Genomic DNA, 16,042 nt, shown 5'->3' on the forward strand with positions numbered 1-16,042 from the left:
GGAGGAATTAAAGTCATACAGACAAAAATTTGGTCTGAATGACTTCCAAAGAAAAAGGTAACTGTTAGTGTTATGTGAAATGTACCCTTTTTTGCATAGAAAGGTCAATCCAGGCTTGGACTATGGACACGGTCTGTTCACAGTCTGTACAGAGCTGCTTGGTCTTAGGTAACTTGAAGCACTGTTTGAGGTTTAGTTAACAATAATGATCCTGACACATATGTTGACTAAGAAGCAGAAACTGTGACAGCTGCATGACTTCAAAGCATTTCCTCCATCAAACACACATATTTGCATCACCTCCTCTTCCCATCTTTTCCAATATTCTCACATCAGAAGATCACGGGCAGAACATCTGTTTCCAGTTACGGCTCTCTTCATTTGTGCCACTGGAGTTATACAATTTGTCCCATTTCATGAAAATCAAAAAGAACCAACGATGCAGAGCACATTCACACAGGGACAGAGTACGTGCACTGACAGAGCCCATGTCTGATGAGAAGCAAAGAGGTGGAGGAATACTCTCCAGTGGAAGTTTGGAAGCACATGTAAGTACCACGTATTTGAAGTCTCTGGGAACTCAGAAAGCATCCCCACAGTACTATACTTGAAGGAAATGCAGCTTTTCCTCCCAAACAAGATAGCTTTTCTGGTTGTCAGGGCAGGGAAATGCAGAGTTAGAGCTGTAGCGTTCTCCATCAGCTGGGCTTTTCCATATTGATATCCAGGTGACAGTATTTTAAACTAAGCTCCCATATTTTATGTATTTTATGTATTTTAAACTAAGCTCCTCAGAAGAATTTTAAGGTTGTCAGAGAACTATCAGTCAAGCCTTATGGCGCTTGTTTTTGATTAGAAATCTATGTAGCCTTTAATTTGGATAGAGGTCACTGATTTTCACAGAGAAATGTATCTGAAGTATACATAAAAGACATTATATGCACCTACAGGACAAAAACTTTGCAGTGAGCTGCTTAACTTCATATTAAATTTATAATCATAGGTAAGCACTGCGTGATTTCCATTACATAAACTTTCTGAGCTTTGGGATGTGCTTGATTTTTATGTATGTATAGATCCAAAACATGTATTACAGGCAAAACAGAGCTTAAACAACTTAGACATACATACAGTGCTGAAGCAAACATGGGCCAGAATATTAGGTATTTTTTACAGATTTCACTGGTTTGAATTCTAACTTTAGGAATTACCCAACACAATTCTGATACTTTTGCCAAACTAGAGATTCTCCCTGTAGCTTAGTATAGACACCTGAGCATCCTAAATGTGAGAGTAAATATTTAAAGGATATCTATACTAAACTAGAATTTTGGCCATAATAGAGCAACAGCAGCAGCCAAATTAAATACACAGTATAATATTAGAAGCACATAATAGCTTATGCAAATTATCTCAATTATCCACAAAGCTGAACTTTGATTCTGTTACAGCCAAAGCTTTTTATCATATCCCTTCTCAGGACGGCATTCCAGTTCTTAAATTGGAAAATTCTCCCTTTGATTCTGCGAGGCAGTTTGGAGGTCAAATCTTAGTGGATATGAGAACAGTGAGCATTTTTTTAGTTGCTGTTGTTGTCATTAAAGGTCTTTACTGTTGCTCCTTAAATATGTATTTATCAAAACTGGCATCTTCAGATTGTAGCAGTATATCCTTACATATTTACAGATGATTTCTCTCTTGCAGGCTGATCTGTCTGTAGAAAGCAATTCCCTGGACCAAACAAACATCACACCATGGGAAAAATACATTCTTTGTGATCAAGAAGACATTGTCTTCAGTAGCTGATGAGCTTCAAAGAATGGGATTATTCTTCTCCCTTCCCTTCTCTCCTACCAAAGAGGATTATTCATCTGCTATCACTGGCATACTGTCTCTGAAATAGCAAGGCTATCTTTGGGAATACTTTGAATCTATTACCTCTTAGAATGCAATTAAACACAAAATCCACCTACTTGGACTGAAAAGAAACAAAAGAGTTATTTAATTTCAAATCCGTGCAGAAAGCAGCTCACCCATGAAGAAATACATCTTATAGTTATCACCTGTGCAGCTTCTCTTACATTTCCAGTGATCTTATTAATGACTGATGGTAACCTTAAGATCACAGTCTCAATCTGTTAGCAGATATCATTCATATTTGGTATCCAAATGACCTTTACATTACTACATCAAAACTACTGTCCAAATAGAGATGTGATTTAAGATATCTTATTGTGAGAACAAATGAAAATATGCATATACTGAGGTAAGCTTAACCACTTCCTTCACAGGAGACACCCTCCTAGTCAACAACAAGGCAAAATAAAACAAGTGAAACAAGTAGAATTTCCTTCTTCTGCAGAATACTGCCATCTTAATTTAGCTCTATAAATGCTGTATTATTTACTGTGAACTCAGTGATTATAAAAGAAGACATACTGTGCCAGATTTAAAATTACTGAAATGTCACATTATAAAGAAGCTATATTTAAAGACACATTAAGACTTAGTGTGTGAGTAATGCAACCTTTCTGAGTTTGGATAAATTTAATTCTCTATGCTGTAATTTCCTCTAGCATTTCAAGATGAAGTTACAGAAAATAACCAAATGTAATGAATAATGTGTTCAGAAGTGTATACGTCTCTAAAATAAGGTTCTAGGCTATTAGTTTATCATGAATTTTAAGAATACAATACAAATTCTACCCCTGACTGCAATTCAGTGATTCCAGATCATGGTGAGAGGATTACTTGTCTGAAAATACAGGTTCTACATCAAGCTATACTCATAGCAATAACAAAAAAAAAAAGGGGGGGACAGAGACTACTGTTTCAGCACATAAAATCAGGAACATTTAAGATGCTTTCATGGACCTCATTACATATACTTGAAAAGGAATGATCAGCTTAGGAACAGTCACACAAAACTGCATTTCATATGTGTAGCAGAACAGTAGTAAGGTTGCTTTATTCTGCTCCAATACAGATTCCAACAGATTTTCAAGAGAGACAACCCAAACTCAACAGCACCACCAAGAATACACCCAAAGCAGATGCCTCAAGTGATAAACAGCAGTTCCTGGAGAATGAAGGGAAAACAAGCCTTGCTTTCCACACACCTGATCAAATAGCTGCCTCATTTTCATGAAGACTAATGTCAATTGCACAATATTCAGAAATAATTAATGTCTGTGAAGCTTATCCATAATGGAAGACAGCTTTGACTTTCTAGGGTCTTTCCAAAGGATATAAACAAGCTACTAATAATAACAGCTCTCTTCTCCGAAGGTATATAGTAGTCTTTCCCAAGGACTATAATAATGAGATATCCCAGCCCAAGTATTCTAGATTCAACTAAGGGCAGAAAAAAACCACCCCAAACTATTTAAGAGGACATACTGTTAAAGAGAATTATCAAATTCACTCAAAGTATGTCATTAAGGTGGCGCATCAATAGGGGAAAAACTTCCATGGAAGCAGTCCCTAATGTGCCATGCACTGATTTTGCTTGCTGATGGATCCTAAGGAGACCCTTTCTTAGTGCTGAGTAATGAAGTCTTGCAACTGCACATTCTAAGGAATTTGGGAGCCATATACTGTATACTAACCTATATGGGTTTGAGCCATAACATCAGCTAGTCTGTGTGCAGCACCACTGCCTCCACTTTGTGTCGAGGATGAGGAAGTGGTTGATGTGGTAGAGCCATGGATCGCTTGACTGATCCAATGTTCCATGTTTATACTCCCTTGACTTGAGGTGGGAGTTCCCTGGGAGTCGCCCTGTACGGAGCCTTCATCTTCTGAACCAGAAGAAGTATCTAGTAATTAAAAACAGCCTGTTAACTTCCAGTGCTTCCAGGTTTTCTTAACAGAAATACAGCATGTTCATATTACAAATCTAAAGATAACTGCCATTAAGCAAAACTCATGAAGGTAGACAAATATAATAAGAGCAGTCTGTAACACTGAAAGCCCTGAAACAGTCAGTTGCACACTGCACTGAAAGAGCTTTCCTGCTCTAAGGCCATGGCTTGTGTATTACTGTACAAAAATAAGGATAATAAAACAATCTTCCTTTATAATGTGGCTTGAGGATCTTCTGAAGATCTCCAGCCATGTATTACTAGTACAGAATACCCAAAATAGTTTCCCCAGCTGACTCCACAAAGTGTGAAACACTTTTCCAGCTGCAGAGTACCCCCTTCAGTGAGAAATGCAGTCCCACCTGGATGCAGTAAATACAAGACTGCATGAGATGTGGAGCATTTAGTCTAGCAGGTAAAAGAGCAATTCAGTGATTCCTTTGAAAGGAATGGCACAAATAATTGTAAAGACGTAACATTACTGTGTTAGGGAATAAACCAGAAACTTGAAAGGAACCCTGGCTCACAAACAATATGACTAGCTGGCCATAGTTAGGTCCTCAAGACCAAAAGAACCAACACAAGTTGAGGCAGCACAAAGGGCAAAGCAATTATGCAAACTACCCCTATTGACATTCCAACCATTAAGTTCACTTTCTCTTCAAACATTCTTCAACATTATGCTCAGTGTGCTTCAAATGGCATCTCCATTACTCTCTATGCATGCAGATTATTAGCCTTTAGCAGCACAAAGAACCATTTTTAAAATTCTCATAAAATACACAGAGATGCTCACCTGGAGGTGTGTAGGCATCCATCGATGTTTGCACCACCAATGAACGTCGCTTTGAGGGCATGGGGACTGCCATTTTCCTTTCTTTATGTTTAGCAAGGGCTGCCTGAACTGCTTCTGTGTGGACATCTGCAAGGAAAGAGATATTTCAAGTTAGAGATTTCAAGACAGACATGAGCTGTTTGTTTGTGCGTTCAGTGCACCTGCATGCAGGTTCGTTCAACTGCCAGCTTGGCTGACAACACATATTGCATGATGAAAGGCCAGGAACGTATGGGATCTCAGAGGAACTGCAGGAGCTCTTCTCACTGTAGAAAAAGCAGCTATAGTGAAAAGTGCTGTACGAACAAACAAGCCCTTTGAGCTGGATGATATTCCCAGAGCAGTGCTCCAGTATTTGCAGAGCAGGAACACGGCTTCCCCAGAGTAAACCACTGTTTTAACCAAGAGCTGTTACTTCAGCAGCCATCACTCTTTTCAGTGGAAGCATGGTGTACTAACATTGCCTGTTTTTTAAATCAATGGGGTTTCCAATATATACAAAAGTTACACAGACTATGTTAACAGAAACATTTGCTTGAAAGGTGAGAGGTATGTGAAATGTTACAAGAGAAATGGCAGCAGTTCCCCTATTCCCATATCACAGAATCACAGAATGATTTGGAAAAGACATTAAAGCTCATTCAGTTCCAACCCTCCTGCCATGGGCAGGGACACCTTTCACTAGACCAGGTTGCTCCAAGCCCCATCCAACCTGGCCTTGAACACTGCCAGGGAAGTGGCAGCCACAGCTTCTCTGGGCAACCTGTGCCAGTGACTCACAACCCCCACAGTAGAGAATTTCTTCCTTATGCCTAATTTAAATCTCCTCTCTTTCAGTTTAAATCCATTCATAAATGTCCTATCATTACATGCCCTTGTAAAAACTCCCTCTCCATCTTTCCTTTAGGCCTCCTTTAGGCACTGGTCTGAGGTCTCCCCTGAACCTTCTCTTCTCCAGGCTGAACAACCACAGCTCTCTCAGCCTGTCTCCAGAGCAGAGGTGCTCCAGTCCCTGATCATCTCTGTGGCTTCCTGGGGGCTCGCTGAAGCAGGTCCACATCCCTCTTGTGTCGAAGGCCCCAGAACTGAATGCAGTGTTCCAGGTGTGGTCTCAGTGGGGTCTCATTTGAGTGAGACCTGCTGGACATGCTCCTTTTGATGCAGGATCCTCCTCCTGCCTCCATCACTCAGCATTATTCACAGAAAAGTAAGTATTACGTAGGGTTCACCTGAGGTGGAATGATAAGAAAAAGCACCCTGAGCACAGGCCTGGTGCTTCACAGGCAGGTGCTACACGCAGCCCACACCAGCCCACTCCAAAGCATCCAACAGATCCCTTCTCCAGGGGGACACCCCCAGTGAAGGGCTTCTCTGCCTTTCACAAGTATATACAGCTGTCTGCCTCGCCAAGTTTGAAAAAGGCCATTTATCATGTCTAAAAGGTGCTAATGACGTGTTTCAATGACTTTTTTTTTGTATAAGTTCTTTAATTGTTACCATAACTATATATTAAAATAAGTCTGCCTTTAGTTTACTACCTTGCACTGTTGTCTGTATTTCTATGCGTTTAGAACAAGAAACACATGAGGAGACTGTGTGCAAAACACATGGCAGCCAACAAAAGTCACTTCTGGTTTTTGACCCTTTGGCTGCATATTGACTCTCTGGCACGTAATTGCAAGCACATTAGATGTTGCCTTTTAACCAGTCACTGTTATCAGCTGTAGAAAATGCAGCAAGTTGTATGCATAATTTAGCTATTCCCGTTTATGAAGTAGGAGCATAGTGGAAACACATTTAATCCAGAGTGATCCCACTTCTGCTGCTGCTGAATCTGTTTGAAGATCACCCTTGTGGGCTGGGTTGGCAGCATGTAGCCTGTTTCCTACTCCTGCATCGATGTAGTGGCAGCTCTGAATGGGCAATGTTCCGCAAGAAGATCAACAGGAAATAGAAGAGTATATATATCTTTACATAAAAGCTGCTGGTTGGATCACATCAGTAAAAGTACCCTGTTGTAAATAACAACTGGGAAGGATGACTAGAAGGATGACTAAATGATATACTCTGCTTATAAGCTGCAATGCCTCATTTTTAATAATGGTGTTCCCTGTCTTCTGCCAGGGTTTAAGCACCTCTCAATGAAAGACTGCAGGGAGGAACAGGTCTAAGAAAACAAACATTATCAGCTGCTTCTGCGAATTGTTTTCTGCTTTTGTTTTAAATCATGAAGAGGATGAGCATGTCAACAAAAGCAAAGCAAGAAAAGCAAACAGCAAAGCTGGAAAAACATACCTAAAAGAGCCATGCAGGTGACGGACCAAACTGGAGGAAGACTGCAATGCTAACATCAAACCAGAAAACAATTTATCTTCTGTAGAGTCTATGTGAAAAGTATCAGGCTAACAACATAAACAATGTAAATCTTTTTATGTCCTCAGGATAAATCCCTACCTGCTCACCCCACACCTGAACATGCTCGCTAAGAGTTTGTGTTTCTTACCTAACAAACGGAAAATTCTTGGTTTTAATTCAAAGAATAACAATTAGATATCAAGCATTAAAAACGAGCTTTCCCTTAAAAAAAAAAAACCAAACAAAATAAACCCCTAAAAGCAACAAAACTCTACAGCAATTTTTAGAAGAGAATAAACTTTGCTGATCAAGACAGCAAAGATCAAGAATAATTTTATTTTGTGTGTTATTGTACTTAGGATTGGTTTTTACTGTAAGTGTAAGGAGGGAGATGAGGTGTAACTCAATGTTTTTTAAAGGACAGATGACAGAAAATCATTATTCAATTGCTTTGTGACAGCTGGACACTGAATCATCATCACTTGTGAATTCTTTGATTTCTTTTTTGATAGGTAAACTCATCAGCTTATTTAGAAAACATTCTGCAGGGTTTTGATTTTCAAATGAGTCCACGGGAGTCCAGGAATTTAACTGTTTTCTTAACAGAGCACATGCCTGATATGTTTATCTGTAATGGGTTACTGTGGAATAAACCAAACTACAGGTTCCTAAAACATCCCAAAATAAAACCCACGAAACCCCCAAAGGAAACCAAAAATAATGGAAAAGATAAGAAACAGAATAAACAAGAGGGAGGCTGACTGAGGAGAAGGAACACGCACACCTGCTCCCAGCCCAGCCTACAAGGTCAATCATTCTGAAGGCATTACTCAGAACATGGATGTTTCAAAGAAAACAACATGTGTCTAGAAAAGGCTGATGACTGTAGTCCCAAGGTGGTCCAGGGACTATCAGTGAGAGCTTGCAAGCTTTTAGGGGGAGAAGAAAAAGAAGACTGCAGAAACAGTCAAGCTTGGATGAAAAATCTTTTCATAATGTTCTCTTCCAGGAGTGAAACTCTTGGCTACATGAAGTGTCCCATAGCACATAAAAAAATGGCTAAGGATAAGACAAAGAATGAGTGGCAGCCTATATAGTTTGTATATAGGCTTCTTTTTGAATGAAAGCCTACTGATTGAGTTCTGAAGATGCTCTTCATCCTGTTTTGTCAGTCTCCTATAGAGTTGGAGTTGTTAAGCTCATGAACAGCATTCAAGCCATTCATACTTAGAGTCTAAGTCCCAAAGTATTGAGAAATCACAGGCGATGGAAAGCCAGACTGACACTTAAGCGTCAGGTATGCATTTTCCATACACATGGCTCGCTTTTCTCTAGGTTTTAGCTTTGCATTTCTGAGCTACAAGACAACTTTGCTGATGTATAACAAGGAATGTTAACCAAAATACAAATAATAAGCTCTTTTTGTAGCTTTATGCAGCATGGGTTTAAACCTAAATCAAAATGTACAGTCATCAGCAAAGGGTGACCCTGATGATTTGCTTCTCAACAATTTGAGCAAGAGTGTGGTAGCTCTTTGCCTTTATCTCCGTGAAAGATGGGCTATGGTGTCCACCATATTGCATGTAGGTGACCCGTCCTCTCCCCCTACTTGCCCACAATTTGTCCCTAGCACCTACTGAAAAAATACAAGGAGGCTTGTAATAGGAATTTATACAGTAGTAACTGGAACCTCCTTGGTCACTAAAGGAAGGAAACCACATTTGTGATGCACACTGGAACAAAGTAAAATGAAGGTAATAAGCCATATCCAAGCTTCTTTGGGACAGAAAACTATCTTTCCCCCCACATCCCATCAGCACAAAGTAGTTTGTGTTCTCCACATATCAGACAGAGCATCAGAAGGGAACATCACATTAAAATTTCAAACCATCTCTGGCAGGGTGATGCCCCTTGCCTTGCAGGTCTGACAAAAGTGTCTGAACTGTCTTCTCAATCTACTCTGGCACACTCAGGCTAACTGAATTCATCATATTGTGATTAAACATTGCTTTAAGACACGCATTTCTTGTTAAATTTTCCTGAAAAAAATCATTCAAGCATGAAGATTTTGCTCTGAAACACGATTAGGAGATTTCATTAAAAAAAAGGAAAAAGAAATATCAGCAAAAAATCACCTCTCTTCTCTTTCCTCATAGTGTGACACGCTACAATTTCTCACCTACTATAAACTTCTCGTATGGTTTCAAACATAGATATACCTTTATCTAATTGCACTCAAACCTTCTGAAAAAAAGTCCCAAATCTAAGTGGAAAGAAAATGCTTTTAGGTGAAATAATCTTTCATGTAGAAGTCTGTGACATTCTAACTACACTGTTACAGCTGATAAAACGAATCTAGGTCCTGACCCTTTAAAGCACTCCTATAGGTAACAAAACCTTTATAGTCTTCCCACCTGGCTTTTCCACAAGAAAGTCCCAACAGAAGATCTAGAGCATAGCATAAAATATCCTCTATCTACAGTACCAATGTGCAGTTCCTTATCTTCTATTGTCCTCCTCTGTTTCAGGCTGGCCAATGATACATTGAATCCAATTTGTGAGTTTGTATTTAAGGAACCAATAAATGGGAAAGAGTAAAGCAACATGCTTGGGAAAGCTGCTTAACCCATATTGTCGCTATCCATTTGGTTTTCAGCATTCAACCTGACATGTATTTCTTACAGGCTGCCTGATAATACTTAGCAAACTTCAGACAAAGCAGCTCTGTCTCCAGTCTTTTCTCTGTTGCATACAGGCATTTTTATTTGTTTTTTTTCTCCCTTTACTTTCTATGACAGGATATAAAGGGCAAGTGTAATTCTGGGAGCAAAGTCAGTAAGTGAAATACAAAGGAAGTGGATTGTAAAAACATACACATGGTAGAGAAAGTTCCTCTTCAAAGAGCTAACAATCCATTAAACAAGAGATGAGGCCTCAAAACAAGAGGTACAGAAATTAGAACTTGCATAGAGACTAAGGGTCCATAAGTTAAGACTCCCAGAGCAATGACCCATTGCTTTGGCCACTGCACTGTAAAATCAGAAACTCTCATCTATTGCAAATAGAAGTAAATCCCTCATTCCATCAGCAGGAAGAGTTACCCAGATTTCCCAGGAGATGCTCTGTTTAGCGCAGTCACTCTTCATCTGGTTTATCTCATAACTTGGCACAATGCTGTGCTCCTTGTTTAACTGAAAGGCTTAGGAAGAGAAACAAACCAATCCACCAACATACATACCCAGGGAATTACAGACCAGTCAGTCTCACCTCTGTGCCTGGCAAAATCTTGGAGCAGATTCTCCTGGAAGGCATGCTAAGGCACATGAAAATCAACAAGGTGCTTGGTGACAGCCAGCATGGCTTCACTAAGGGGAAATCCTGCCTGAACAATTTGGTGGCCTTCTATGATGGGGCTACAGAACTGATGAACAGGGGTAGAGCAGTTGATGTCATCTACCTGGCCTTGTGTAAAGCGTTTGACACTGTCCCAACACAACATCTTTGTCTCTAAATTGAAGAGACATCAATTTGATGGATGGACCACTCGGTGGATAAAGAACTGGCTGGATGGCCGCACACAAAGAGTTGTGGTCAATGGCTCAATGTCCGGCTGGAGACCATTAATGAGTGGTGTCCCTCAGGGATCGGTGTTGGGACCGGTCTTGTTCAACATCTTTGTCTCTGACATGGACAGTGGGATTGAGTGCGCCCTCAGCAAGTTTGCCGGTGACACCAAGCTGTGTGGTTCAGTTGATACGCTGGAGGGAAGGAATGCCATCCAGAGGGACCTTGACATGCTTGTGAGGTGGGCTGATGCCAACCTCATGAAGTTTAAGCATGACAAGTGCAAGGTCCTACACGTGGGTCAGAGCAATCCCAGGCACAGCTACAGGTTGGGCAGAGAAGAGATTCAGAGCAGCCCTGCACAGGATTTGGGGGTGGTGGTCAATGAGAAAATGAACATGAGCCGGCTTCAGTGTGTGCTCGCAGCCCAGAAAGCCAACTGTATCCTGGGCTGCATCAAAAGGAGCGTGACCAGCAGGTCAAAGGAGGTGATCCTGCCCCTCTACTCTGCTCTTGTGAGACCTCACCTGGAGTATTGTGTGCATTCTGGTGTCCTCAACATAAAAAGGACATGGAACAGTTGGAACAAGTCCAGAGAAGGCCCACGAGGATGATCAGGGAACTGGAGCACCTCCCGTATGAAGACAGGATGAGAAAGTTGGAGCTGTTCAGCCTGGAGAAGAGAAGGCTGCGTGGAGACCTCATAGCAGCCTTCCAGTATCTGAAGGGGGCCTATAGGGATGCTGGGGAGGGACTCTTCATTAGGGACTGTAGTGACAGAACAAGGGGTAATGGGTTAAAGCTTAAACAGGGGAAGCTTAGATTGGATATAAGGAGGAAATTCTTTCCTGTTAGGGTGGTGAGGCACTGGAATGGGTTGCCCAGGGAGGTTGTGAATGCTCCATCCCTGGCAGTGGTCAAGACCAGGTTGGACGAAGTCTTGGGCGAGATGGTTTATTGTGAGGTGTCCCTGCCCATGCAGGGGGGTTGGAACTTGATGATCTTAAGGTCCTTTCCAACCTTAACTATTCTATGATTCTATTCTACGATACACCAGCTTGATACGGACACCATGTTCTCCATGGTGGTTCTCCACCAGCCTTCTATCTCAGTGTGATCTAATGCTGCATGTTCAACATGTTTCCATGGGCATTTCACTCCCCATAGAAAGTGAAACAAGGCCACCTCTGTTTCTATGGAACGAAGTGACATCCTACCTGTGCTGGCATGATGCTCTGATGGGATCCCCTGGCACAACAAACCATCTGGAGACTGGTCGTTTGCGCACAGCCCAGCTGGAGGGATGAGCCTGTGCTCATTTAAATGCATGGTGATGTGGGAGGGAGCCTACTCTCAAGAGGAAGAACGTGGTGACAGAAGATGTTAGGGAGATAACTGTAGGGAGATAACTGTATTAACTGTGGATAGGTGAGCAGTGTTCAAATAATAATGCCCCAAAACACACAAGCAAATGCTGTTAATTACAGACTGGTCATACTGTTGTCTTCTTGTTCACACTGTTCTTTAAACGTTTATTCCTTACATGGTGTATGGCCTGGAACCTAATCTTTTTCTGGAGGACACAACAATTTTTTATTTAGTCAGAAGACGGGCAGGCAAGCAGAAAGAGAGCCTGGCCAGGAGTTTTAGTCTGGTTTGTAGTGACTCTGGGATACAAAAAGTTTCTTCTGAACTTTTACAGAAGTATTGTCTAGAGAACATACATTCTTTCTCCTTGCACAAACACATGCTACTTAGAGCTACTGTTGACCTTCCTCTAAGACAAGCTGTCCTCCCTTAGCCAAGCACTTTGGGGAGCACAGTATGTATGACCCTTCTGGACTCAGATTAGCTCCACAAGCAAAGCAGTCTTCCTTTCCTGCAGCATGAAAGCAATTGTATGATGAACAAGGTCAGCCATATCCTGGTTCACATATGGAGCCATGCTGCGGTATCTCTTCTTTCTCTACAGCTGCTGTAAGAGTCCTCTTCTGAAGTGTGCATTCTCATTTGGCATAGAGTTTAATCCTGACTCGATCTTTCTTTCACATCCCATGAACCCCAGGGATGCCACATTCTTTAGCTGGGCCAGATACAGGGTCCTTGAAAGCTCTGAATTGTAACTGAGACATGTGAAATATGCTACATATTCCTAGTCCTCCCACAGACTTCTGCAGTTTTAGCAGGATGAGTTTGCTCCTTTTTGTTCAGCTCTTCTTTTTAAAAAAACAAAAACCTATTCAACAAATTACAGCTGCATTCTTTCTCTGTGTGGACAGGTTGTTAAAATTCTTTTCCAATATAAGTGTAACATGCCTCAGTGGCTTCCTTTATTCAGTATTAGCTGCATTTGTTCCCTAGGCATGTCAAACACTCAACATACTGCAAGCAAAGTAATACCTCCTCACGGATCAGGGATCTGGGGTATTAGGTCTGCATGGATCACGAAACAGGGTGCTCCTCCCGTGTAATAAGCATCAGCTACATCAAAGTTTCCACATTACAAAACTGTTCCTTGCACCCCTCGCATAGAATGCCTCAGCACACAAAAGAAAAACAGTGCTTTCTTTGGTACTTAAATCAGGTCTTGCAGTTGTGTGTCATGTAGTTCTCTTGCATCTAATTTATCGCGCGGCCCTGTTTCTTTTTAAGACAAGAAATTAGACTGGCTGTAGACAGGAGTCGTGCATTGCTAGAATCAAGATAGCACAAGTCTGTTTCTACCTATGTTTCTGATAAAATGTATTCCTTCTATTGGTTTTGCATGTGTTTTCAGTTTCCCAGTAATTATAAAGCCTTGAAACTGAATCCCCCACTGTTTAAGAAACACAAATATGAAAAATAAACTATTGCCTAGTTTTTGCTGCACAGATGCAGAATTATCTAACAGTCCCTACCATCTTCTGCAGCCTGCTTTTCCAGTTCTGAAGGAATGGTACTTCCATCCCTCCTTTCAAGGGACTTACTCCTGGAAGAATAAGACTGCTTGGAGACATACCTAGATGCGATCTGAATTCATCCATTTCATGTGCTTGCTCCTTTTGGCTTATGTAATTCGTCTCTCCTGCGCAATTTTTATCCATTTTTTTATTAAGCCTTTGGAAACAATCTTTCTCCCTTTTCTTTAGTAGCAATTCCTGGTAACATGATGATACAACTGGGAGCAGGACAGGCCCAAGGAATCTGAGGTTTAGCATCCTTGCTTTTTATGAGATCATTCACAAACACAACTGACTTGCTTACAGAACGGCAGATTATTAAGATCAAGAATGATTCTCTAATGAGAATGTTAAAGGATTTTTAAGAAGAGGTTATTTTTGCATAGAGAAAACATATTTATGTCTTATTTATATTGCAGTAGAAGATCAGCTCTGAAGTCAGATATTTAACAAATAACCACAAGTCTCTGCTTCAGGGAAGCCAGCAGCTGGGATGGCACCAAGGAAAACAGCTGGAAGAAGAGGCAGAGCTGGTTTGCAGGAACCAAGAGGAGCAAGGGCAGTTACTGCTACATCAAAGGAAGAACAACAGCAGAATCCTAACGGCTCTGGAGTTGTTACAGGGAGGTAACTGATACTATGGGGAAACAGCACTATCAGACCAGCACTATCAAAGGTGAATTTTGGCTGAAAATTCTAGATAAGGAAACACTAAGTATAGCAATAGTATGTTAAGTAATTATACAGAGGAAAGGGTGTCAATTTTGCCTTACAGGAAACCAGTAGTTGAAAGCATTAAAGTCTCTTACAAGTTTAATCAGACCTTTGTTGTAGCTACCATGGAAACGAAGGATATACTGAGAATTCATTTCCTAATACGTAGCCTGTACATACTCTGAGTAGAGGTAATTTGGTAGCTACATCTACTGGAAATGCAATCAGGACACACTAAATAGCGTGATACACAGTAAATGTGGTGTCATCACAACAGATTACAGTTAGGCTTTGTCTTTTGATTATTCTGGGCTGACAGCACTGACTTATTTTCAGGCAGATACAGGGCAAGTGATTTCATAAAATTGTTGTGTTCATCCAACAAAGATCAGTCTTTGGAAAATCATCTCACCCCTGGGAATGTGAAAGTAAGTGAGTCCATATAATAATGGATCTTTGCTGTGGGTGATGCTATAATGAAGCAGGCTCAGAATACTTCTGCCATCTCTCCGGGTGAGATTAAGATAGAAAAGATCAAGCTATGTGCTTTCCTTAAAGTAAGAAAGCACATAGCCTGGTCACTGTGACACCTAATTTCTCTTCAGCTGCAAGCCAAGTGTGCTATTCTGAAATATGGCATTCACAACTAACATAGTGAATACTCAACTGAATGCAAGAACATCTGGTCTAAGATGACACTCATTTATACAAGGGTTGTGGAGGTTACTGACAGAAATAAACTGTTGCTTACATTTAAAAAAATGATTTAAGTGTCTAAGCTTCAGTCTTTGGGATGTTTAAACTATATACACTGGGCCTCTGGTTTTACTGGGAACTGGGGATACATGGATATACAGGGGAAAAGGTTCTGCTGACTTTTCATGAATTCAGAGCCAAATTTTGTTAACCTGCACATTTCTGGCTATGAAAAGTCAGCATTTTAGAAAACATCTGCACACCCATGAATGTCCCACCAAAAAAAGCAGCGCTCTTCTAGGATGCTGCAGCCAACAAACTCCACTGGTGCAGGAAACTGTGCTCTGTGCACTCTGCAAAGGGCTGTGCCATGCCATCACTCAGCTGCTGCCGCGTACCTCCTGGGCAGCTTCTGTCCACCTTGGGCACACACGAAGAAGCTACAAGCTTTGCATGCTCTTCTGTGGTCAAAAAGCTTAACTTTAAAGAAAAAAAAGCATGGCTGTCATACCCCACTTTGGATGGCAGCGGCCATAATCCATAATTCTGGGTGGAAGGAAGGTAAAAGCTAAACACGTGGTTGGGAAAGCTGTATGGGCAGGCTGTGAAACTCAGAGATTATGTGATGGACGCAGAGGATGCCAAAACAGCAGACTGAACTCTTTACGACTCCACTGCTAGTTTGCTGAAAGGCATAGTTTTTGCTTTACTTTGGATTTTTCAGGTATTATAATAAAGATGATTTTAAAATGTTTTTCTCTAAACTCTGAAATTTAAAACGATATTAACTCTACTGATAAGTGAAATAGAAAACCAACACACAGGCCTCCCACTAATCATTTCCATCCCTCCATTTATTTATTATCTCATTTGTAATGCAATCTGGAAGTCAGCTTCACGTAGTGACTTCATCTCAGGCCCCTTTATTATGCAATCTGAAGTAAATCAACTTTCTATTTCTTTCCTCTGGAGATCCTTGAGTAATTTTCCTCAAGAGTTCTGCAATTATCCTCACAAATTTTTTTGCTGGGTCAAAGCAAGGATGCAGTCATGTAAATCACATCTTTGCAGAAGTT

General features: G+C 40.9%; 1 protein-coding gene across 4 annotated transcripts in view; it reads right to left on the reverse strand.

The window, feature by feature from the left end:
* DIP2C (disco interacting protein 2 homolog C) overlaps positions 1 to 16,042 on the reverse strand; it is a 320,370-nt gene that overhangs the window by 111,915 nt on the left and 192,413 nt on the right. For all 4 annotated transcript variants that reach the window (XM_062621536.1, XM_062621534.1, XM_062621535.1 and 1 more), the window contains 2 exons: positions 4,660 to 4,785; positions 3,609 to 3,818 (listed from right to left, as the gene is read on the reverse strand). In XM_062621536.1, the coding sequence (XP_062477520.1) occupies positions 3,609 to 3,818; positions 4,660 to 4,785 (336 nt within the window). The remainder of the gene's footprint in view (positions 1 to 3,608; positions 3,819 to 4,659; positions 4,786 to 16,042) is intronic.

The sequence above is a fragment of the Pezoporus occidentalis genome, unplaced genomic scaffold (assembly GCF_034315485.1).
Source record: "Pezoporus occidentalis ecotype Australia unplaced genomic scaffold, CSIRO_AGI_Poc_V1 ctg23, whole genome shotgun sequence".
Lineage (NCBI taxonomy): Eukaryota > Metazoa > Chordata > Aves > Psittaciformes > Psittacidae > Pezoporus > Pezoporus occidentalis.